This window comes from Trichomonas vaginalis, chromosome VI, assembly GCF_026262505.1.
Source record: "Trichomonas vaginalis G3 chromosome VI, whole genome shotgun sequence".
Taxonomy (NCBI): Eukaryota; Parabasalia; order Trichomonadida; family Trichomonadidae; genus Trichomonas; species Trichomonas vaginalis.
The window spans coordinates 3,092,743-3,117,898 of record NC_067208.1 but is presented as its reverse complement, the minus strand read 5'-3'; the positions used below and the strand labels follow the sequence as shown (position 1 = coordinate 3,117,898).

General features: G+C 28.4%; 4 protein-coding genes and 4 pseudogenes across 8 annotated transcripts, besides 1 other annotated feature; 5 read left to right on the top strand and 3 right to left on the bottom strand.

The window, feature by feature from the left end:
* Nucleotides 1–18,853: part of a mobile genetic element that runs on past the window's edge.
* TVAGG3_0797050 lies at nucleotides 1,012–2,189 on the top strand (annotated as a pseudogene). The gene has a single exon. A coding segment is annotated over exon 1 (1,178 nt).
* On the top strand, nucleotides 2,956–3,923 carry TVAGG3_0797040 (annotated as a pseudogene). Its single transcript has one exon. A coding segment is annotated over exon 1 (968 nt).
* On the bottom strand, nucleotides 6,892–8,319 carry TVAGG3_0797030 (uncharacterized protein; the record flags this gene model as incomplete). The annotated part of the gene is made up of 1 exon (XM_051247186.1): nucleotides 6,892–8,319. The coding sequence occupies one exon, from the start codon at nucleotides 8,317–8,319 to the stop codon at nucleotides 6,892–6,894; it is 1,428 nt and encodes a 475-aa protein (XP_051082661.1).
* TVAGG3_0797020 (Prim-pol domain family) lies at nucleotides 8,563–9,204 on the bottom strand (the record flags this gene model as incomplete). The annotated part of the gene is made up of 1 exon (XM_051247185.1): nucleotides 8,563–9,204. A coding segment is annotated over one exon (642 nt), but the record flags the coding sequence as incomplete, so codon positions are not given.
* Nucleotides 9,739–10,358, bottom strand: TVAGG3_0797010 (annotated as a pseudogene). Its single transcript has one exon. A coding segment is annotated over exon 1 (620 nt).
* Nucleotides 14,588–15,253, top strand: TVAGG3_0797000 (uncharacterized protein; the record flags this gene model as incomplete). Its single annotated transcript, XM_051247184.1, has 1 exon — nucleotides 14,588–15,253. One exon carries the CDS (start codon nucleotides 14,588–14,590, stop codon nucleotides 15,251–15,253), a length of 666 nt encoding a protein of 221 aa, XP_051082659.1.
* TVAGG3_0796990 lies at nucleotides 16,129–17,176 on the top strand (annotated as a pseudogene). Its single transcript has one exon. A coding segment is annotated over exon 1 (1,048 nt).
* Nucleotides 18,854–23,572: 4,719 nt separating the features above from the next.
* TVAGG3_0796970 (protein of unknown function, DUF563 family) lies at nucleotides 23,573–24,938 on the top strand (the record flags this gene model as incomplete). The annotated part of the gene is made up of 1 exon (XM_001582647.2): nucleotides 23,573–24,877. One exon carries the CDS (start codon nucleotides 23,573–23,575, stop codon nucleotides 24,875–24,877), a length of 1,305 nt encoding a protein of 434 aa, XP_001582697.2.
* Between the last annotated feature and the right edge of the window lie 218 nt (nucleotides 24,939–25,156).

Genomic DNA, 25,156 nt, shown 5'->3' with positions numbered 1-25,156 from the left:
GAAAATGAAGTAGAGGGTTTAATGAATATCCCAGCTTCAGAATCAGAAGTTCAAAAATCTCATGAAGAAAGATATAAAAATTACTTTTTGGAATCTACTAAAAATTTATTAGATGGTGATATTGACGAAACACTTTCAGAAGAAGGCACAAAATTTATTCATAAACATAAGTTACAATTTATTGACGATGGAGATTATCCATGTATATTACTTTCACCTCCTCTTGATTCTGAAAAATTCAAAAAAGCACTGAAAAATGTAACATATGCAACAAATACGATTAAGAAAGAAGACCATGATATTTACACAAATTATTATTTAAATAAATGTACAGGTGTTGATAAAGTTTTTGATTTGTTAGATAAAATATCAAAAGAAACAATTGGAATATAAAATTTTATGTGATTGTGGTTTCATTATTGAAGATACCAATAATGTTTCATATGAAAGAACAGCACCGAAGGAAGACGAAGTTGAAAGGTCTATACCATTCGTTATTAAGAACATAAAAGATATGAAAACTTATAAACATTATATTTATTCATTTATTTCAGAAAAAATGGAAGCAACCCATAAAACATCATCTCATCATTTTATAGCTATTCATACATTCCTTTTCAAAGTTGTGAAATTAAATAAGACAGGAATTAGATTTAATGTATCAGGGTACGCATTCTTGAGTAAATTAAAATGTATTCGTCACGTCGCAGATGATAAAAATTTATGTGTTCTTAATTCATTTTATGGACTTTAGCCCTGGACTCTCTGAGTCTCGGACTTTAAAAAATAAACTTTATTTTTATTTTTTAATTTTTATTCTTACATAAATGAACAAAAATGGAACAGCTAAAATGAATGATAATCAAATAGAGCAGAAGGTAGAAGGTTATTTAAACGCTTCTATAACATTCCTGATGGTGTTAATCCTAAAACTCGTAGAAGTTATTTAAATGAAGCATAGATGCATATGAAGGGTTTGACATTTCATCAGAAAGTGAGAGGTTAGCAAGAATGTTAAACGTTAATATTGATTTTATTATTGTGACCTCAACCAGAAGACGTAGACATTAACAAGGTAGACTTTCCATTAGTGGAATCAATAATGATAGATCCAGAATTTGAAACAGTAAATATTTTATTAACACAGAGTCCATGTGGAAAACTTCACGCTGACAGAATAACAGACGTTGAAGCACTCACCGGCTATAAAGTTTGCCCTTTTGCAAAGAAGAAGTTTATTCTATCCGTGATGATCCAGAAAGGAAAAACCAAAGAAGATTTTTAAAACATTGTGAGAAATGTAAAGAAAATAATGGAAGATTAATTCAAGACGTTCAATTGCAAAACACACAACAACCATATGCACCACATATCACGAAACAGAAGATATATCAGTGGCTATTAGCTCACAATTTGCAGGAATATTATAAACCGACAAGATATTATATTACTTTTGACTTCGAAACATTAGAGACTAAAGAAGAATTACAACTTTCTGAGTGTGCAACTTTGAACGCTTACTTAAAACCATTCATGGTATCATCAACGGTTAAATTAAACGATAAAACATATACGAGGAATTTTTGCTTAACTTCGAGTGATTCTTTTATTTCTGATTGGATTGAGTTTTTATTTTCAACCTGTTCATTAGTTGCTAAATCAAATATTGAACAATATGAAGAATTAATGAAGTCGCAAACATTAAATGAAAAACAGAAGAAAGCATTTAAAGAACTTCTAGATGAGGAATTTAATAAAGTGAATATCATAGGTTTTAATTCGGGAAAGTTTGATTTAAATTTAATTCTTCGTGATTTAAACACTGCAAAATGGAAAATAAAATCAATGCTGGGTTCATCTTCACAATTTAAGCAAATCATTGTAAAGAAAACAAACGTTCCATATGAATTGAGATTTATTGACATCAGAAATTATATAGCGGGTGGGACATTAGACCAATTCACTCAAGATTTCGGAAACAATAAATCACGTGTTAAATCCTTTTTCCCTTATCAATTCATCACATGGGAAATTACGAAGAAGAATTATATAAAGGAACCATTCACGAAGATTCATTTTATTCAGCATTAACAAGAAACTATATCAGATAGTGATTATCAAATATATCTCAATGATGCTAAAAATTTAAGAATAGATTAGAATATTTTATTCATTATTGCAATAAAGATGTTGAAATTATGATTGACCCAATTGATAAAATTATTGAAGAAACATTTGTTTATAAAATTGACATGCTTCATAATCTTTCTTTATCATCGAATGCTTCAATGATTCGTTACGCTTTAGCATATAAGACTTTAATCCTAACGAAAATATCCAGAAGAAGAAAATGTGGAATCAAGTTTTGAATTAACGAAAAAGTATTGGAAATATAAAATTGAATCATATAAGAAACAAGATGAAAAAGCAGAAAGGATACTAAAAACAATGTTTCAATGGATGATTCAATACTATCACGATTTAATCCTTTCATCTAAATGCAAAATGTGTGGTAAAGCGTTTACATATGCAAATAAACCAACATTGGATAGAATCGATAATGAAAAACCACATACCAAAGAAAATTGTCAGTTAATGTGTTGTTATTGCAATGTCGTAAAATCAAATAAAGATGAAGATGTTCAACGTTTAAGAATCAATTTAAGAAATTATGCATTAAAAAATAATTTACCAATGACTTTAGATTCAGTTGAAGCTTATCACATTCTCCGTAATGGAATTACTGGTGGTCTATCAAATGTTCAACATAGAGTAATCTTAAAGGAATCACGCACATTAATAAACTTTCATATAATCCAGAAACTAAAACTGTATCAAATGAGGACACCCAACATTATGACTCATTTCGTTGGTGTTGATTTTAATTCATTATATCCTTCATCATTTTCATCTAATCCTCATGATTTCATTCAATATACTGACCATAAAATGTATATGCCGGGAAGATTGAATGGTGTTATCATTTGTGATACAGCAACAAAGAAAGCAAAAGCACTGGGAATAATTAAGAAGAAAAATACTTTATTCGTGGCTGAAGTAAAGGGTCACATTGATGAAAAATACATTAATGATTACATAAACTTTTTACCGATAATAAGAAACTTAGATATTATCACAGATGAAAAAACAATTGGCAGTTTTATGTATAATTACATGAAATCAAACAATCTACCAGTTGACCAGAAACAGAGAAATTAACTCAGTTAGCATCAACACACAACCAATATCAACCATTTTCTTCTTATTATCTTTGGTATCTAATAGACAGATTTCATTTTATCATCGATGATATTCAATCAATTTTAACATTTACTAAAAACACTTGTTTTAATGAATTTGCGAACAAATTTATGAACGAAAGACAAAAGGCTGAATTAGAAGGAAATAAAGGAAAAAGTTTATTTTGCAAGATTTCACTTAATGGATCATATGGTTACGATGCAATGAATACACAAAATTACGCAAAGACTAAAATAATGAATGCACAGAAGGCACGCGTTGCATGTATGTCAAATAAGTTTAAAAACATAAGAGAAATAGGTGAAGATACATATCAAGTGATGCTTAAAGATAGATTTTATAGATGTGATACATGTTTACAAGAGGCATTCTTCACTTTAGATAATGCTAAATACTGGTATTTGGTTTTCATTTATGATTTTATGTATAAATGCATGGATGTTAATCGTTTTCATTTCATTGAAGGTGATACTGATTCATCTTATTGGGCAATCGCTGGCGACCAAATCTTCCTAACACTCAAGCATTTCAAGCAATTGTTACCGATAAACAATTTTATGATAAAAACATTTTCAAATTCGCACCTTTGATTTCTTCTGTTTTGATGAGAAATTTAAACCTAAATTAAAGAATAAAGCTGAAGAAAAAGCACATGAGAAGAAGTTATTGGGTTTAGCAATTGAGAAACAAGGTGATAACATGGTTGCTTTATGTCCTAAGTGTTATACATCATTCAACGGTTCAATTGATGGAAGTGATTTTAAAAAGATTGCACAAAAAATGAAAGGTGTTAGTTTACGACAAAATAAACAATTAACACCTAAAAATTATTTGGATATAATAAATGATAAAGTGATATTTGATGGTCAGAATATTAATTTACAACTTAAAAACGGGTCAATGACTCGCTTAACAATTGGTAAGACTGCATTAACAGGAGCACACACTAAGGCTGTATGTTGTGAAAATGGATGTTGTATGCCATTTATTTAATAAAATACAGAAGAGACAAAAGGAACCGTTAATGATGGTTTTGATTCTTGATCAAAGAGGTGGGCACCCTTAAAACATTGATTTTATTTTTATATAAATGGATAACAGATTTAAAAATTTAATTGATGATTTAGTATTTAATCAAAATTTTCTTAATTATTATGATTTAAAAGCATATCTCCAAAAATATGATAACAATATAACGGGTGATGATATGGAATATTATTATCCATATTATAAAAATGAAATTTTGAAATATCATGATAAAATAATTTCTAAAATTAAAGACAAAATTAAAAATAATGAATATTCAAAGGGAAAAACTAAATCACAACTTAAACAGTTGAAAGATTTCAAAAATAAAGTATTAACAGAAGAAGATATTGATGAATTATATAAATTATATAATCCTGAGCCGCAAAAAACAAAGGAACAAAACGCCCAGGTCCTTCAGACCATAAATGAAGCACAAGCTTTAATTTATGATTCATTAGTTAAACCATATTCAGCCCGACTTTTAAATGAAGATCAACTTTTGGAATTCATCCTTCAACATAAACTCGAAGCGGGAAAGTATATCAAACCTTTATATACAGCATATTTAAAACAAATGAATAGAATACATCCAGAATTAATGAAGGAGGAATGAATCTCAACAAAATCAAAGCAGATAAAATTAAACCACTTGCAACACCAAAACCTCCAACAGTATACCTCCTCCTTCAGTTAATCCTTCATCATTCACTTTATTATATCCATTTCAAACATTAAAGAAGCAAAAAGATTTTAAAAAGGATTTCAAGATATTAAATAAACCAATTGACCCAAAATTCAACCTTAAAGGAAAAATTTAGTCGCCTTCATTTGCTCCATATCCATATTCATACGAAATCGATCATCTGGAATATTCAAAAGGAAACGTTACTTATTTATTTGCCATTAACATTAACACTAGATATTTATATTGCATTCCGGTGAAAGGGAAAACAGAACAGGAAACAAGAAGAGCTATTCAATACTTACTAGATCATGAAAGAGTAGATAATATCAGGGGTGATGGTGATAAAGGATTTCAGGCAGCTATGGCTCATTATTTCCCACAAATTAATTTTTACTTTTCATCCTCTCCATATACGTTTCATAATAAAATAGTTGATGCGGTAATGAGAACTCTTAGAGATGCGTTAGGGGTTAACGGTCAGATATACTGGGATGGAAATCATGACTCCATCATACAACAGTTAGTATATTATTACAATAATACATGGCATAGAACTATAAACATGAAACCAGTGGAAATGAAAAATGATATTTCAAAAGAATGGGAATATATTAGAAAGCAAATGGAAAGGTTAAATGATGTTAAACGTGAACAAATTAATTCGGGGCTCATGAATTTTAAACAAGGGGATAAAGTTTTGAATTCATCTCGATTATGGAAAAACTGATAAATCAATGACAAAAAGAAGACGAAGATTTGACACAATAGCTGAATTTGTTAGATATATTAACGGCAATGCATTAGTTGAAGTTGACAATAAATTAATAGAAATTCCGATTTATTTTATTACTCCATTATATTTAAATAATATTTAATTTTTTTATTTCGTAAGAAATGAGTGACAACAAAGCAGTCAAGAGTCCAGACAATGAATATAAAAAGAAACTAAACAGAATTAAATCAAAAATATGCTATTACAAAAAGAAGCGCAATGCGGTGGGGTTGAAAACGATAAAGAAATAATCGAAAAATTAGAAACTTACCGTTCAATCATTAAACTGAGTGAAGCAAAAATAAAAGAATTTAATAGAATAAATAAATTGATTGGAAGAGATGAATTTAATAAAGATGAATTTTTAAACTCTATCCAAATTTAATTTTTATTCCTCTTCGACAACATCTCTCTTTCCATCATTACTGCATAACCACATTTTCTCAATTTTAGTGGTTTGTTATTTTTAACATGTTCTTGCATCATTTTTATCATTTCCTCCCTTGTTATGATTCGTGGTAAATTTTGAGCTTGTGGGGTATTCATTTATGATAAAAATAAAAATTTAAATTATGCCGTTCTAAAGTTTGAGACAACATGACATTTTGACAACATAGTGGGTTATTCAATAATTAATTATTTTTGAAGAACTGAAGGGGTCACCAGGTCACCAAGGTTCACAGGTGGGTCACCAGATTTACTTATTTAACTTCTATGAAAAAATGAGACAACATGACATTTTGACAACATAGTGGGTTATTCAATAATTAATTATTTTTGAATAACTGAAGGGGTCACCAGGTCACCAGGTGGTCACCAGGTTATTTAACTTCTATGAAAAATGAGACAACATGACATTTTGACAACATAGTGGGTTATTCAATAATTAATTATTTTTGAATAACTGAAGGGTCACCAGGTCACCAGGTGGTCACCAGGTTATTTAACTTCTATGAAAAAATGAGACAACATGACATTTTGACAACATAGTGGGTTATTCAATAATTAATTATTTTTGAATAACTGAAGGGGTCACCAGGTCACCAGGTGGTCACCAGGTTATTTAACTTCTATGAAAAAATGAGACAACATGACATTTTGACAACATCACAGGAGGAAGGCAAAAATAAATTCCAATCATACTTTATACTGCCTCATTTACAGGTATTTCATCGTCAGTAAATGATTCCTCATTATCGTTTGGTTCAATTTGTTTATATAATCCTTTCATTTCTTCTTTCAAAACATAATACCATGTTTGTTTACCATCTATTTTTCTTTGTTTCCTTTCACATTTATCCTTAATGCTCATTTGAAAGTTTTTGTCTTTCATGTCTGATGGTTTGCAGAATAGAGCATTTTTACACGTCATACCTGCACATAATTCATCATAATGTGTATTTATCCATTCATCTAAAGGATTTGTTGATAACTCGATTAAATCTTGTTTGGCTTCAGTCATCGGTATGATTCGTACATTAAATGATGAAAGGTCATATTGCATAAAATATGTTAGTAAATTATCATAAAATTCCTTTGTGCATGAATCCATTAAATTCTTGAAGTAATCAAATTGACCCTTAAATTTACCATTAACCCTTAAAACTACGTATCTTCTGTCTCCAACTTCAATTTTGACAGGGTAGACGTTATTAGTTACGAAAATAAAGTTTGCAACGTTCTGAGCAGTTCTTCTGGGTTGATTCTTTTCATTAATTCTAATCTCATTATCCGTAATAATTGATTTCAAAGCGTTGAAGTTTGCGAGTCTATCTTCACCTACATTCTTGAGTTCATTAAGTACAAGAAACATTTTATTCTCAACTACTGAGTTGAAATTACCCGTTAGCTCACTTATTTCAGTAATGTTTTTACATGAATAACCGGCGAGGAGTTCAGAAATAATGTCTGTGAATCTGTTTTTACCTGTTCCCTGAAGTCCTTTCAAAATAATTGCTGTTTCATTCTTGATTCCAGGATGTTGAATCATTGATGCAATCCAGCCGAGAAGGTATTTATACACTTCATCGTTATTATCACAAATGACTTCTTTAATGAAATCCATAAACATCTCAATTTTTGAGTAATCAGGCTTTTCGAGAATGTTGTATTTATAACCTTGAAACGTTGAGAAAACATCTGGGGAATCAGATTTAAAGCAAACACCCTTAACGGTTAATGAAGACAATTGATTTAGTAGTACATCCCATGCTGTTATTGTTTTACCTTCTTCTTTAAATAATTTAATCATTTTGAGTGACTCTTTCATGTTTGACTGAAGAACGAATGATATTTGATTCATTTTGTCGTGTATGTTGTAATCTTTCTGAATGAAATATTTGTTTCCACAATCTACAAAACGGATTACACGTGATAAATCCTCAATTACTTCAGAACTGTTTTTATACTGATGATTTTCAGCCTTGCGTCTAATATCTGTTATCAAAAACGAGTCATCAAGTTTGATATCAAATGTTATTTTTGGCTTACGTAATAAAGGTAAAACATATTCATCATAATATTCCTTTTGATAAAGTTTTAGAATCTTCACCAAAACAAATGGCGAAGTCATTAAATGTGCATATCTACTACGTGCTTTTTCAAAATTACTTTTAGCATTTTCAGTTAAGCTGCAGAAGTTATAAACGTTATCGTAGGCTTCATTAATTAAATGATTAGGTAACGAATTAATAGCTTGAAACAGTGTGAATAATGTTATTTCTTTTTCTAAATTCATGTTTCCACCATCATTATGTACTTCAAAATCACATATGCCATCAACTATGCTCTGGGCAAGTTTATCGTCAATGTTTACATCTTTGTTTTCATTCATAATAGTCTTTATTTCTTCATTCTTTTGTTCAACTCTTACCTTAATATTCAAATCATTTAATATATCATTCACTGTTCTAGTTAATGTTGAATCATAACTTCCACGAATGAATGAGTATGTATTGATTGGTTCTGTTGCATTCTTGCGAACTCTTGAATCAGCCATAACCACTAATGAACGTTTTGAATCATCAATAGAAGTCATGATATCAATATCATAATCATTGCAGGAATAACATTTAATCATTCTGTTCGAGGTTGAATAGAAGAAATTAGTGTTGCAATAAATGTGAAGACCTCCTGATGCGGTTTTAACGATAACATCTTTATCCGAAAGTTTTGATAAAATGTCTTTTCTAACTGTTTCTTTAAGTTCATCATTGTACGATTTATTGATATCAACATCTATAATCGTTAAATTTGAAATTTTATTTACTAATAAAGCCATACCAGTTTTCCTTCCTCTTCCTCCATCATGTTTGAGGTAGTTATGTAAATCAATCATGTTTTCACCAATTCTTTCGTTGAGGGTTTTAGTTTCTGCCACAACTAATTCCGCAACTAATGAATCAATAACTTTTTCATCAGAAACGATAAAGTTGCTGTTGTTGTTTGTTGCTGTCATTTATATAGGAATAAAAAAATAAAAATAATTTTAAAACTAACTTTATTTTTGGACTGCATCAAATTTTCTGTGATGTTGTCAAAATGTCATGTTGTCTCATTTTTTCATAGAAGTTAAATTACCTGGTGACCACCTGGTGACCTGGTGACCCCTTCAGTTCTTCAAAAATAAGTCATAACTGCCTTCCCCTGCTGTGTTGTCAAAATGTCATGTTGTCTCATTTTTTCATAGAAGTTAAATTACCTGGTGACCACCTGGTGACCTGGTGACCCCTTCAGTTCTTCAAAAATAAGTCATAACTGCCTTCCCCTGCTGTGTTGTCAAAATGTCATGTTGTCTCATTTTTTCATAGAAGTTAAATAACCTGGTGACCACCTGGTGACCTGGTGACCCCTTCAGTTCTTCAAAAATAAAGTATTATTGAATAACCCGAAACCATTAATGATAACACATATTTCTGGTCGTTAATGACAAAAATAAATGGTTCATTTACTCACCATATTTTTGTACAAAACGACCCCAAACTTTTAACTTCTTTTCTGCAGCTTCAAATGCTATCTTAGCGAGTTCATATTCTCTAAATTCTCTCTTTAAATCTTCTTGTTCCCATTGGTCTAGTTCGTATGGAGAATCTCTATAACCATAACATAACTCACATTCATGTTCTAATTGTTTTTTGCACATTTTTCTAACTTCTTCTTCAAACAAAGGTTTAGCATTCTCTACTGTATCTTCAAGTTCTCTTCATCTAATTTCTCATGAACTTTCTTGTCTATGGAGTCCATAATATCTTTGACATAAAATGCATACTTTACAGAGCACCATTCAGCAACAAAATGAACGAGGTCAGGATGTATGTAAATACCTTTGAATTCATTTATAACACCCTTAGTAAGCTCATAAAATGCTTGTTTTGAGGTCGAGCCACTTTTGGCTCCACCGTATTCGTTCATCCAAAACTCAAGAATTTCCTGTATTTTAGCACTATTGAGAAATCTGTTTAAATGGTTTAACTTTCCTGCTTCTCTTGCCATCTTTGTTGCATTAATGTAACCATCCTTGTCTCTACGTAAGACTTCAATACCGTTATAAGTGCCTTTTGTGAATGTTTCGCCATTAGATTTGTTCGTGAATGTTTTTGCTTCGACTGACATTTCTGTTCTTACATACAAAATAAAAAAAATAAATAAAAATAATTTTAAAACTAACTTTATTTTTGGACTGCATCATATTTCCAGTGATGTTGTCAAAATGTCATGTTGTCTCATTTTTTCATAGAAGTTAAATAACCTGGTGACCACCTGGTGACCTGGTGACCCCTTCAGTTCTTCAAAAATAATTAATTATTTTTGAATAACCTGAAACCATTAACGTAAACATTAACGTAAACATATATTTCTGCAGTTCATCCATTACTTCATTACCTAATTAATTACAGACATAAAATATATTTAGTTCATTCAATAAATGCGGTACCATGCGAATACAGTCATAAATGGTGGCATATAATCTTCACCCAACCTGCAGCTTTCTTAATTCCATCCCATAATTTTTTAAAGAATCCTGCCGCCATTTCTGATTTAATATTAATTAAAAAATATATTCCATCAATTATATTCTAATTTTTATTTAATGATAAATGAAACCAATTTTAAAAATAAATGAAACAGAGGAGGAAGAAATAAATGAAAGTGAAAATGTTCAACAAAAATAAACATTGTTAAACCAATTACTGAAATAAAAATTTTTTCATCTGTTGATGAATTTAATGACTATTATGCTAATAATAAAAAATTATTTGAAGAATTGACAACATGTAAATTGAATAAAATGTTTAAAGTTGATGGATTCAAAATTTCAAAAATAAAAGGAGTGGTTAGTTTGAAATCTATTCCCCAATCAAGAATCACCTCATTAATGAAAATAGATGATTTAACAAAAAGAATAGAAATTATTGAAGAGCGAATAAATCAAATAATTGATTTCATAAATTCAAATAATCATTAGTTTCAATTTATTTTTAAAGTTTATTTTTTATTCATGAAAATAATTATTTCTAATTTCTTTTACTCTCTCGTACATACTAGATTTAAAGAATTCAGAACTTTTACCATAATCTCCTAAATGTTTTTTATCCCTAACGTGTGCCAGTTATTATATGAAACTGAATAAACTTTATCTTTATCTTTGCATCTTTCATCACTTCCAATATATTTATATTTCAATTTTGATTTAGCATTTTCATATTCATTAGCGTTTAATAATTCACAGTCTTCCTTTTTAAATTGATGTTTAAGATATTCAGGATTTAATACTCTACGTTTATATGCTCCTAACTTAGTTCTAAAGGTTTTTCTACAAAATTTAGGAATTCCATCCTCTTTAATGTCATCAATGATTTCCATTTCATTATTTTCAATTTCTTCTTCTCGTTTATGAGGTCTTTGATTATGACTCCATTGATTCCATGAAATTAAATATTCTTTATCATTATATTTATACTTCATTAGCTTATTTTGGCTTTCATATTCATTTAATAATTCACAATCTTCATTTTTAAATTGAAGTTTAACCCATTCAGGATTTAAACAATGTTTAATTAATCGCGGAATATCTGACATCATCTATATATAGCTTCTTTTATAAAAGATAAAAAATAAATTATTTTAAAATTAATGTTAATTTTTTTAATGTGTTTATAAATAAATATATTTTAATGCATCGTCTATATATAGATGTAACAAAAAAAGTCATTAAACCCGTACTCATATACTACTGATCATTGAAAAACAGAACTTGTTATTTTATTGATATTTAAATCATATGAAAATGTTTCCACTTATATCTTTGGACAGAAGCATGTTTGCTCACACTTTTAATTGAATTTTACGCACCTCTTCAGAATTTTTTTCGTTTAGAGTTTTCAATCGTTTTGAATTCGTATTCTATTATTTTTATCCTAAATCTTTTTCTTCGTCTGAACTCTAATCTATTTAATAAGATTCAGAAGCTTTTAAAAAGTTAATTTAGATCGAATAAAAGTTACATATTTTCCGATGTACTTCATATTAAATCATAATTAATTTTATTAAATTCTGAATTTTTATTGATAATTTGACACAAAATTTTGTGAAAAAAATTACTCCTTTTATGATTGAACTTGTTCTTTTTATACGTATAAATGTTTTTAGACTTTTTAAAAATTTATTCAGAAAATCGTATATTAAAAAGTTTAATTTCTAATTTAGGATTATCGAACTATATTAAGCCAAATTTAGTGAAACAGATTTTTATTATCGTTGCATATTTAAATTTTTCTGATTAAATTCTTTTAAGATTCAGAGTACAGCTATTTTCAAAATGATTTATTTAAGATAGCTAAACACATAACAATACAGAATTTCTCAAAGAAACCATTCTGTAAAATTTCTATATCTTTTCAAAATATTTATCAATTTTCTTTAATTTTTCATGATTACGTCCTTACATAATTCCAAGCATTGCAAGATGCATCATAGTCAAACCCTACGAGACTATGAGAAAATCCAAAAGAGAGTTAAACAGAATGAGGGAAAGCTGGAATTCATTACAGAATATCTTGACCATTACTTTGGAGCACTTTGGTAAAGCTTAATAATAAAGCCATGAATAAAAAAAATTACGAATTTTATTTTACATTTCGTTCTATCGATGATATATAATATAAATTGAGCAACTAGATCGTAATTATTAAATAATTTAAAACTTTTAATGTTTGATCATAGTAGTATATGAGTACGGGTTTAATGACTTTTTTTGTTACATCTATATATAGACGATGCATTAAAATATATTTATTTATAAACACATTAAAAAAATTAACATTAATTTTAAAATAATTTATTTTTTATCTTTTATAAAAGAAGCTATATATAGATGATGTCAGATATTCCGCGATTAATTAAACATTGTTTAAATCCTGAATGGGTTAAACTTCAATTTAAAAATGAAGATTGTGAATTATTAAATGAATATGAAAGCCAAAATAAGCTAATGAAGTATAAATATAATGATAAAGAATATTTAATTTCATGGAATCAATGGAGTCATAATCAAAGACCTCATAAACGAGAAGAAGAAATTAGAAATAATGAAATGGAAATCATTGATGACATTAAAGAGGATGGAATTCCTAAATTTTGTAGAAAAACCTTTAGAACTAAGTTAGGAGCATATAAACGTAGAGTATTAAATCCTGAATATCTTAAACATCAATTTAAAAAGGAAGACTGTGAATTATTAAACGCTAATGAATATGAAAATGCTAAATCAAAATTGAAATATAAATATATTGGAAGTGATGAAAGATGCAAAGATAAAGATAAAGTTTATTCAGTTTCATATAATAACTGGCACACGTTAGGGATAAGAAAACATTTAGGAGATTATGGTAAAAGTTCTGAATTCTTTAAATCTAGTATGTACGAGAGAGTAAAAGAAATTAGAAATAATTATTTTCATGAATAAAAAATAAACTTTAAAAATAAATTGAAACTAATGATTATTTGAATTTATGAAATCAATTATTTGATTTATTCGCTCTTCAATAATTTCTATTCTTTTTGTTAAATCATCTATTTTCATTAATGAGGTGATTCTTGATTGGGGAATAGATTTCAAACTAACCACTCCTTTTATTTTTGAAATTTTGAATCCATCAACTTTAAACATTTTATTCAATTTACATGTTGTCAATTCTTCAAATAATTTTTTATTATTAGCATAATAGTCATTAAATTCATCAACAGATGAAAAAATTTTTTTTCAGTAATTGGTTTAACAATGTTTATTTTTTGTTGAACATTTTCACTTTCATTTATTTCTTCCTCCTCTGTTTCATTTATTTTTAAAATTGGTTTCATTTATCATTAAATAAAAATTAGAATATAATTGATGGAATATATTTTTTAATTAATATTAAATCAGAAATGGCGGCAGGATTCTTTAAAAAATTATGGGATGGAATTAAGAAAGCTGCAGGTTGGGTGAAGATTATATGCCACCATTTATGACTGTATTCGCTGGTACCGCATTATTGAATGAACTAAATATATTTTATGTCTGTAATTAATTAGGTAATGAAGTAATGATGAACTGCAGAAATATATGTTTACGTTAATGTTTACGTTAATGGTTTCAGGTTATTCAAAAATAATTAATTATTTTTGAAGAACTGAAGGGGTCACCAGGTCACCAGGTGGTCACCAGGTTATTTAACTTCTATGAAAAAATGAGACAACATGACATTTTGACAACATCACTGGAAATATGATGCAGTCCAAAAATAAAGTTAGTTTTAAAATTATTTTTATTTATTTTTTTTATTTTGTATGTAAGAACAGAAATGTCAGTCGAAGCAAAAACATTCACGAACAAATCTAATGGCGAAACATTCACAAAAGGCACTTATAACGGTATTGAAGTCTTACGTAGAGACAAGGATGGTTACATTAATGCAACAAAGATGGCAAGAGAAGCAGGAAAGTTAAACCATTTAAACAGATTTCTCAATAGTGCTAAAATACAGGAAATTCTTGAGTTTTGGATGAACGAATACGGTGGAGCCAAAAGTGGCTCGACCTCAAAACAAGCATTTTATGAGCTTACTAAGGGTGTTATAAATGAATTCAAAGGTATTTACATACATCCTGACCTCGTTCATTTTGTTGCTGAATGGTGCTCTGTAAAGTATGCATTTTATGTCAAAGATATTATGGACTCCATAGACAAGAAAGTTCATGAGAAATTAGATGAAGAAGAACTTGAAGATACAGTAGAGAATGCTAAACCTTTGTTTGAAGAAGAAGTTAGAAAAATGTGCAAAAAACAATTAGAACATGAATGTGAGTTATGTTATGGTTATAGAGATTCTCCATACGAACTAGACCAATGGGAACAAGAAGATTTAAAGAGAGAATTTAGAGAATATGAACTCGCTAAGATAGCATTTGAAGCTGCAGAAAAGAAGTTAAAAGTTTGGGGTCGTTTTGTACAAAAATATGGTGAGTAAATGAACCATTTATTTTTGTCATTAACGACCAGAAATATGTGTTATCATTAATGGTTTCGGGTTATTCAATAATACTTTATTTTTGAAGAACTGAAGGGGTCACCAGGTCACCAGGTGGTCACCAGGTTATTTAACTTCTATGAAAAAATGAGACAACATGACATTTTGACAACACAGCAGGGGAAGGCAGTTATGACTTATTTTTGAAGAACTGAAGGGGTCACCAGGTCACCAGGTGGTCACCAGGTAATTTAACTTCTATGAAAAAATGAGACAAACATGACATTTTGACAACACAGCAGGGGAAGGCAGTTATGACTTATTTTTGAAGAACTGAAGGGTCACCAGGTCACCAGGTGGTCACCAGGTAATTTAACTTCTATGAAAAAATGAGACAACATGACATTTTGACAACATCACAGAAAATTTGATGCAGTCCAAAAATAAAGTTAGTTTTAAAATTATTTTTATTTTTTTATTCCTATATAAATGACAGCAACAAACAACAACAGCAACTTTATCGTTTCTGATGAAAAAGTTATTGATTCATTAGTTGCGGAATTAGTTGTGGCAGAAACTAAAACCCTCAACGAAAGAATTGGTGAAAACATGATTGATTTACATAACTACCTCAAACATGATGGAGGAAGAGGAAGGAAAACTGGTATGGCTTTATTAGTAAATAAAATTTCAAATTTAACGATTATAGATGTTGATATCAATAAATCGTACAATGATGAACTTAAAGAAACAGTTAGAAAAGACATTTTATCAAAACTTTCGGATAAAGATGTTATCGTTAAAACCGCTTCAGGAGGTCTTCACATTTATTGCAACACTAATTTCTTCTATTCAACCTCGAACAGAATGATTAAATGTTATTCCTGCAATGATTATGATATTGATATCATGACTTCTATTGATGATTCAAAACGTTCATTAGTGGTTATGGCTGATTCAAGAGTTCGCAAGAATGCAACAGAACCAATCAATACATACTCATTCATTCGTGGAAGTTATGATTCAACATTAACTAGAACAGTGAATGATATATTAAATGATTTGAATATTAAGGTAAGAGTTGAACAAAAGAATGAAGAAATAAAGACTATTATGAATGAAAACAAAGATGTAAACATTGACGATAAACTTGCCCAGAGCATAGTTGATGGCATATGTGATTTTGAAGTACATAATGATGGTGGAAACATGAATTTAGAAAAAGAAATAACATTATTCACACTGTTTCAAGCTATTAATTCGTTACCTAATCATTTAATTAATGAAGCCTACGATAACGTTTATAACTTCTGCAGCTTAACTGAAAATGCTAAAAGTAATTTTGAAAAAGCACGTAGTAGATATGCACATTTAATGACTTCGCCATTTGTTTTGGTGAAGATTCTAAAACTTTATCAAAAGGAATATTATGATGAATATGTTTTACCTTTATTACGTAAGCCAAAAATAACATTTGATATCAAACTTGATGACTCGTTTTTGATAACAGATATTAGACGCAAGGCTGAAAATCATCAGTATAAAAACAGTTCTGAAGTAATTGAGGATTTATCACGTGTAATCCGTTTTGTAGATTGTGGAAACAAATATTTCATTCAGAAAGATTACAACATACACGACAAAATGAATCAAATATCATTCGTTCTTCAGTCAAACATGAAAGAGTCACTCAAAATGATTAAATTATTTAAAGAAGAAGGTAAAACAATAACAGCATGGGATGTACTACTAAATCAATTGTCTTCATTAACCGTTAAGGGTGTTTGCTTTAAATCTGATTCCCCAGATGTTTTCTCAACGTTTCAAGGTTATAAATACAACATTCTCGAAAAGCCTGATTACTCAAAAATTGAGATGTTTATGGATTTCATTAAAGAAGTCATTTGTGATAATAACGATGAAGTGTATAAATACCTTCTCGGCTGGATTGCATCAATGATTCAACATCCTGGAATCAAGAATGAAACAGCAATTATTTTGAAAGGACTTCAGGGAACAGGTAAAAACAGATTCACAGACATTATTTCTGAACTCCTCGCCGGTTATTCATGTAAAAACATTACTGAAATAAGTGAGCTAACGGGTAATTTCAACTCAGTAGTTGAGAATAAAATGTTTCTTGTACTTAATGAACTCAAGAATGTAGGTGAAGATAGACTCGCAAACTTCAACGCTTTGAAATCAATTATTACGGATAATGAGATTAGAATTAATGAAAAGAATCAACCCAGAAGAACTGCTCAGAACGTTGCAAACTTTATTTTCGTAACTAATAACGTCTACCCTGTCAAAATTGAAGTTGGAGACAGAAGATACGTAGTTTTAAGGGTTAATGGTAAATTTAAGGGTCAATTTGATTACTTCAAGAATTTAATGGATTCATGCACAAAGGAATTTTATGATAATTTACTAACATATTTTATGCAATATGACCTTTCATCATTTAATGTACGAATCATACCGATGACTGAAGCCAAACAAGATTTAATCGAGTTATCAACAAATCCTTTAGATGAATGGATAAATACACATTATGATGAATTATGTGCAGGTATGACGTGTAAAAATGCTCTATTCTGCAAACCATCAGACATGAAAGACAAAAACTTTCAAATGAGCATTAAGGATAAATGTGAAAGGAAACAAAGAAAAATAGATGGTAAACAAACATGGTATTATGTTTTGAAAGAAGAAATGAAAGGATTATATAAACAAAATTGAACCAAACGATAATGAGGAATCATTTACTGACGATGAAATACCTGTAAATGAGGCAGTATAAAGTATGATTGGAATTTATTTTTGCCTTCCTCCTGTGATGTTGTCAAAATGTCATGTTGTCTCATTTTTTCATAGAAGTTAAATAACCTGGTGACCACCTGGTGACCTGGTGACCCCTTCAGTTATTCAAAAATAATTAATTATTGAATAACCCACTATGTTGTCAAAATGTCATGTTGTCTCATTTTTTCATAGAAGTTAAATAACCTGGTGACCACCTGGTGACCTGGTGACCCCTTCAGTTATTCAAAAATAATTAATTATTGAATAACCCACTATGTTGTCAAAATGTCATGTTGTCTCATTTTTTCATAGAAGTTAAATAACCTGGTGACCACCTGGTGACCTGGTGACCCCTTCAGTTATTCAAAAATAATTAATTATTGAATAACCCACTATGTTGTCAAAATGTCATGTTGTCTCATTTTTTCATAGAAGTTAAATAACCTGGTGACCACCTGGTGACCTGGTGACCCCTTCAGTTATTCAAAAATAATTAATTATTGAATAACCCACTATGTTGTCAAAATGTCATGTTGTCTCATTTTTTCATAGAAGTTAAATAACCTGGTGACCACCTGGTGACCTGGTGACCCCTTCAGTTATTCAAAAATAATTAATTATTGAATAACCTGAAACCATTAACGTAAACATTAACGTAAACATATATTTCTGCAGTTCATCCATTACTTCATTACCTAATTAATTACAGACATAAAATATATTTAGTTCATTCAATAAATGCGGTACCATGCGAATACAGTCATAAATGGTGGCATATAATCTTCACCCAACCTGCAGCTTTCTTAATTCCATCCCATAATTTTTTAAAGAATCCTGCCGCCATTTCTGATTTAATATTAATTAAAAAATATATTCCATCAATTATATTCTAATTTTTATTTAATGATAAATGAAACCAATTTTAAAAATAAATGAAACAGAGGAGGAAGAAATAAATGAAAGTGAAAATGTTCAACAAAAAATAAACATTGTTAAACCAATTACTGAAATAAAAATTTTTTCATCTGTTGATGAATTTAATGACTATTATGCTAATAATAAAAAATTATTTGAAGAATTGACAACATGTAAATTGAATAAAATGTTTAAAGTTGATGGATTCAAAATTTCAAAAATAAAAGGAGTGGTTAGTTTGAAATCTATTCCCCAATCAAGAATCACCTCATTAATGAAAATAGATGATTTAACAAAAAGAATAGAAATTATTGAAGAGCGAATAAATCAAATAATTGATTTCATAAATTCAAATAATCATTAGTTTCAATTTATTTTTAAAGTTTATTTTTTATTCATGAAAATAATTATTTCTAATTTCTTTTACTCTCTCGTACATACTAGATTTAAAGAATTCAGAACTTTTACCATAATCTCCTAAATGTTTTCTTATCCCTAACGTGTGCCAGTTATTATATGAAACTGAATAAACTTTATCTTTATCTTTGCATCTTTCATCACTTCCAATATATTTATATTTCAATTTTGATTTAGCATTTTCATATTCATTAGCGTTTAATAATTCACAGTCTTCCTTTTTAAATTGATGTTTAAGATATTCAGGATTTAATACTCTACGTTTATATGCTCCTAACTTAGTTCTAAAGGTTTTTCTACAAAATTTAGGAATTCCATCCTCTTTAATGTCATCAATGATTTCCATTTCATTATTTTCAATTTCTTCTTCTCGTTTATGAGGTCTTTGATTATGACTCCATTGATTCCATGAAATTAAATATTCTTTATCATTATATTTATACTTCATTAGCTTATTTTGGCTTTCATATTCATTTAATAATTCACAATCTTCATTTTTAAATTGAAGTTTAACCCATTCAGGATTTAAACAATGTTTAATTAATCGCGGAATATCTGACATCATCTATATATAGCTTCTTTTATAAAAGATAAAAAATAAATTATTTTAAAATTAATGTTAATTTTTTTAATGTGTTTATAAATAAATATATTTTAATGCATCGTCTATATATAGATGTAACAAAAAAAGTCATTAAACCCGTACTCATATACTACTATGATCAAACATTAAAAGTTTTAAATTATTTAATAATTACGATCTAGTTGCTCAATTTATATTATATATCATCGATAGAACGAAATGTAAAATAAAATTCGTAATTTTTTTTATTCATGGCTTTATTATTAAGAGTGCGATGATCTTAATCATATGTGTGCTCTGATAAACAAAATTCCTAATTTGAGTTTTCGGTTTATTGTGTTGACCTCGTGGAAAACATTTTTAATTGTATTGACGAATTCTAACACAAATTCATGATACCAATGAATAAAAATATTAATGGTGAACTGGATACATTTATTATTTCATGAAAGCATGGGATTATGATGAATTTGAAATAATTCTTTTATGCTTGATAATGAATTACCCATTGTCCATTACTCCTAAAAAGATATATTATTTATTCTAATATGAATACTTAGTTAATTTCAATTGGACATTTCCAATTAACTTATTAATGATGCATTAGTGAAGATTCCTTAGAGGAAAAGAATTGTATTTAAATAATTATAATACTATCAAAATGAAAACTCTGATTTCAAAAAATTGTATTATATTATCGATTTGATGGTATATTTTGTTTGATATATGTTAGCAGATATTAATTATAGATAAAAATATAAGAATTTCTTATCGTTTTTTAATTGAAAATTTAAAAATGGGTAATTTAACAAGGTAATACATGGAAATATTATTATTTGTTGTGTATAATTGATAAAATAGTGAATGATTTACGAAAAGCTTATTTTAGCCTGTAAAATCATTCCAATTTCAGAGGACCTTTCAAAAAAATAAAGGGTAATTATATTTTTAGTCTATAATAAATTCTATACATTGCTATTAAGGATTTTGAACTTATAATATTGTATTGAAAACTTTGTCTTTTGTATAGGCCATTCAAAATTTCTATTCAGAATAAAATGATATCGGATTCAATAAGTGTGGCTTCCATGAAATTATAATATTATTGAATTTCGTCAAATCGATAAGCGATGGAATTATTTTGAGAGGTGAAAATATTGAAGTAATTTTTAGTCTCTACACTATTTCAATATAAGCTCCATTTTTAAACAGTTTTTAAAAATCGAGCATTGAAATGTGTGATGAGACTTCAGTTTTTCTTGGGTTAATTTTCTGAACACATAATTGGTTGGTCGCTATATACAGATGGTAATGTATAATGTTTAATTATCAAAGCTTAATCTCATTACTTGAAAATTCTGCAAAAAAAATTGAAACAAACAATTGCAAAAACGTGCAAATATTCAAAATATAACCTTTATTATGCAATAAAAACATTAACACTACTATGAGCCAGATTCAAATCCATTGCTTTTAAAAATCAATAATTAGTGATAATTAAGCAATAGGGAAATATTACTAAGATCAAAATTGCTTTGTTCCTGATTGTGAATAGGAATATTAATCTTTTGGTCAAATTTTTCACAATTTTCGTTGTTATCCACTAAATTATTAATGAAACTAAGATCCTTAAGAATTGGATGAATTATATTCCAATTTTCGGCATACCAACAGATCAAAGCGGATCTGTTTCGTTTCGCTAATCTGTCAAGCTTAATTCCATTTTTAGCGATTATGATATTGGCTAAGTTTAATAGAATTGAACTCGTTACATGAGTGTCAAAATACTTATCCATATAATTTGAGACAAATTGGTATGTATATCCATTTCTGATTATCCTCTGTTGAATTGCATCTTGATCTCTTTTACTCTGTGGAACTTTTTTGATCTGATTTTTATAAGACTGTCTGATGAGGCCATTTGTTCGTGGATAGATGCATGTTTGGAGCATTATTTCAAAAATGAACTTCAAAAAAAATTTGAATATTCCTTTCAAATTCAAAAGATTTATTATATAACAAAATGCAATTATCATCTATTAAAGTGAGAAAGTAAAATAGTCATTTTTTTCAGATGTCACTTCAAAATATAAAATATGATTTCAAAAAATAATCAGATATTCAAAAAATAAACTACTTTTCAATGGAATCGAGTGTCTGGATAATTACAAATTATTTGAGGGTGATTTTAATATTTTCATTTATATAATAAAAATTAAAATTTCCAAAGATAATAAAAATCTGGCATTTTCACGATTTATCGTGATAAATGTATTAGACAACATTAAGCATGCAAGATTATCTACATTTTTCAACTGAATCACTTAGTAAACAAAAAACTCCATTGAAAACAAAATCAATATTTTATTATCCCATATTCAATATGCATCAATTCATCGTCTAAAATATAAAAACTTTATTAATTCAATAATTTGAGAACAAATATTTTTATGTTTACATAAATATAATTGGGTCATTCATATATCCTTTATTAAACGTTATTTATTTGTTTATTTCAAATTATCTGTTGAATAGTCGATTTTTTTTCCTCCTAATAATTTATTACTGTTTTGATAATTAATATAGATTCTAGCAAATCATTCCATATTTAATTAACAAAATTGAAATGATATATACAATTTTGAATCGGACTCATAAATATTGAAATTATAATTAAAATTGAATTAAAAATCTTCTCTTTTAACCCATGAATATTTTTTCAAAATCGATATCTCTTCAGAAATTTTAATTGATCAGTAATTTTTTTAATTTCCATGTTGAGAAAATTCATTGTTATGCCTTAGACACTATGGAATCATTAGTGAGTCAAGTAAACAAGTCTTTTTATGCGTAATTAATGAACTTCTGTTGCAAATTAACAAAAAAATAAAATAACAATCTGTGCGATAATTAAATACTATGCTTATTTGTTATTTTTATAAAATCTTAGGCAAGAATTTGATTATTATATTCGCCTGTATTCATGGATTATCAATATGAAGATCTTAAAACTCAGAAAAACATGCGTCAATTTCAATATTAAACTTACCATGAGTTATATATTTATATTTTTGATATATAAAGAAATTATTTTTTTTCCTAAATGACCAATTCAAAAATATTCCATTTTCTGATGATTTATTGATATTAATATTTCAAATTCGAATAGCTGTCAACCAAATATCTGCAAACAATTTCCAAAACATAATTATACTGTTCCAATAAAATATAGTATAATAAAGCTGTTTATGCTCAAAAATATGTCTTCATCATCCAGTTTATTTCATTTCTTTAATTATATTATCTCATGCAAGTTCTTTTATTTCAATTTTGAAAAATCACGGGCTTAATTCTGGTTTTAACATGCATGATTTATGAATTCCCATATTATGAAGTAATGATGCAAATATTGCGGAATCGGAAGCAGTCAAGTCTTTCAATTGAATAAGAAATCTTCATTGTTGTTACTCGGCGATGATATTTTTATTTATTTTTGGTGTAGTTATTATAGCATAGACTAATGATTAGTATTTGATAATTGAGGGATAATTTTAAGGGGATATGAATGTGGCATCTCCCTAAAAAATTATTCAAAAAAAATGCAAGAATTGAGGATTCGAAGATTTTCAGAGTCTGAAGGGCATGGCGTTCAACCTTACTCGTCCGCTCATAAAAAGCATAATAGAGTTCTCAATATTTTCATTTTAGTAGCAGTTGTTTGGTTTGTTTCTTTGTTTACTTTTTTATTTGATCCAACTCAGTGGTATTCCAATTATTCTTATCCGGAAACAACAACTGTTGAAGAATCATGGGTCAGAAAATTCATCACTAAAGAAGACTTTGCGCGTTTTAAAGGAACATGGTTTCAATATCCATTCAACAATAAAGTTAAAAAGAGTACGAGACATAAAATATATATAAATAAGACAGAAAGTCCGGAATTTACTAAAATTGAAGCTACATTCCCTCCTTATTTCTTAGAAACTCCTCATCGTTTAAATATTAGAACAGCTCAATGGTTTTGGAAACAAAAAGTTAACCAAGACTTTTTCGATACATCAGTGAATCCAATTCGTGGTACAATTCATTTATATACTAACTCTGTTCTTAATTTAAGAAATTATTCGACAAAATCAAATTCGACACATTACTACTTAGATAATACTGTTAATATTGGTAAATCAACCGAAAATGAATACGATACGGCGATTTATATCGGAAAAGAAAAAGATTTTTGGCTTTCAGGTGTTCCAAAGATCGCTTTGATGCTTTTATCGATAGGAAAGAGAGCCAGTGATGTTGTCCTTGTAGTTGATAACCCTAAAAACCCTCAGGCAATGAGAATTTTGAAAATGTTTAATTTCAAAAAAATAATTTCATCAACAGAACCGATACATTCCAAGGAAATAGTTATTCCTGTGGAAATTCCTCGCGTTCATCCATACTTTTATGATGTTTTTAGCATGGAAATTGGTTTAAATCCAAAAATTGAAAAAGACAAAGTGGTTTTGATCAAAGATTTCCCGATAAAAGAGGATGAAAATCTTATTGCTGATATGCTGCAACAGTTATTTAGCTCAGAAATTGTAATTTTCGATCCTTTCCATGATGATTTCAAAATTATGGAAAGTGCTTCTGTAGTTATAGGAAACCATGGTTCCTCAATATTTGGATGCGTTTACGCTGGTCCAAGAGCTCGAGTAATCGAAGTTATGAACGTTGATGAAGATGGAAGACATTTTGATGATTTAGAGTTCCACAGAGTTGCCTATGATTATGCTGTAATGGTCAGACAGACATTTTACCAGTTTTATCAAACTGGATTAACATTTAATTCAAGAGTTAACGTGAAGAAGCTTGAGAAGTTTATTAGGAATGTGTTAAAAGAAAAATGGAGCTATTGATTCATTTTTTTATGTTATATTTATATTTTTGTTTTGGAATATAAAAAAAAATCTTATGGAATTAGTTAATATGCAATTTCGCATGAAGACTATAATATCTATAGATATATAAGGACAAATCCATATATGAAATTGGTTTTTATTTAGATGTCAAATTATTTTATTTTGGAAATGTGTTTAATCAAGCATGACAAAAGTTTTTCTGGGGATACTTCACGAGTATATGAAAATTATACATGTAAAAATGAATTATGCCTCGAAAATTAATTCGCGAAAAAT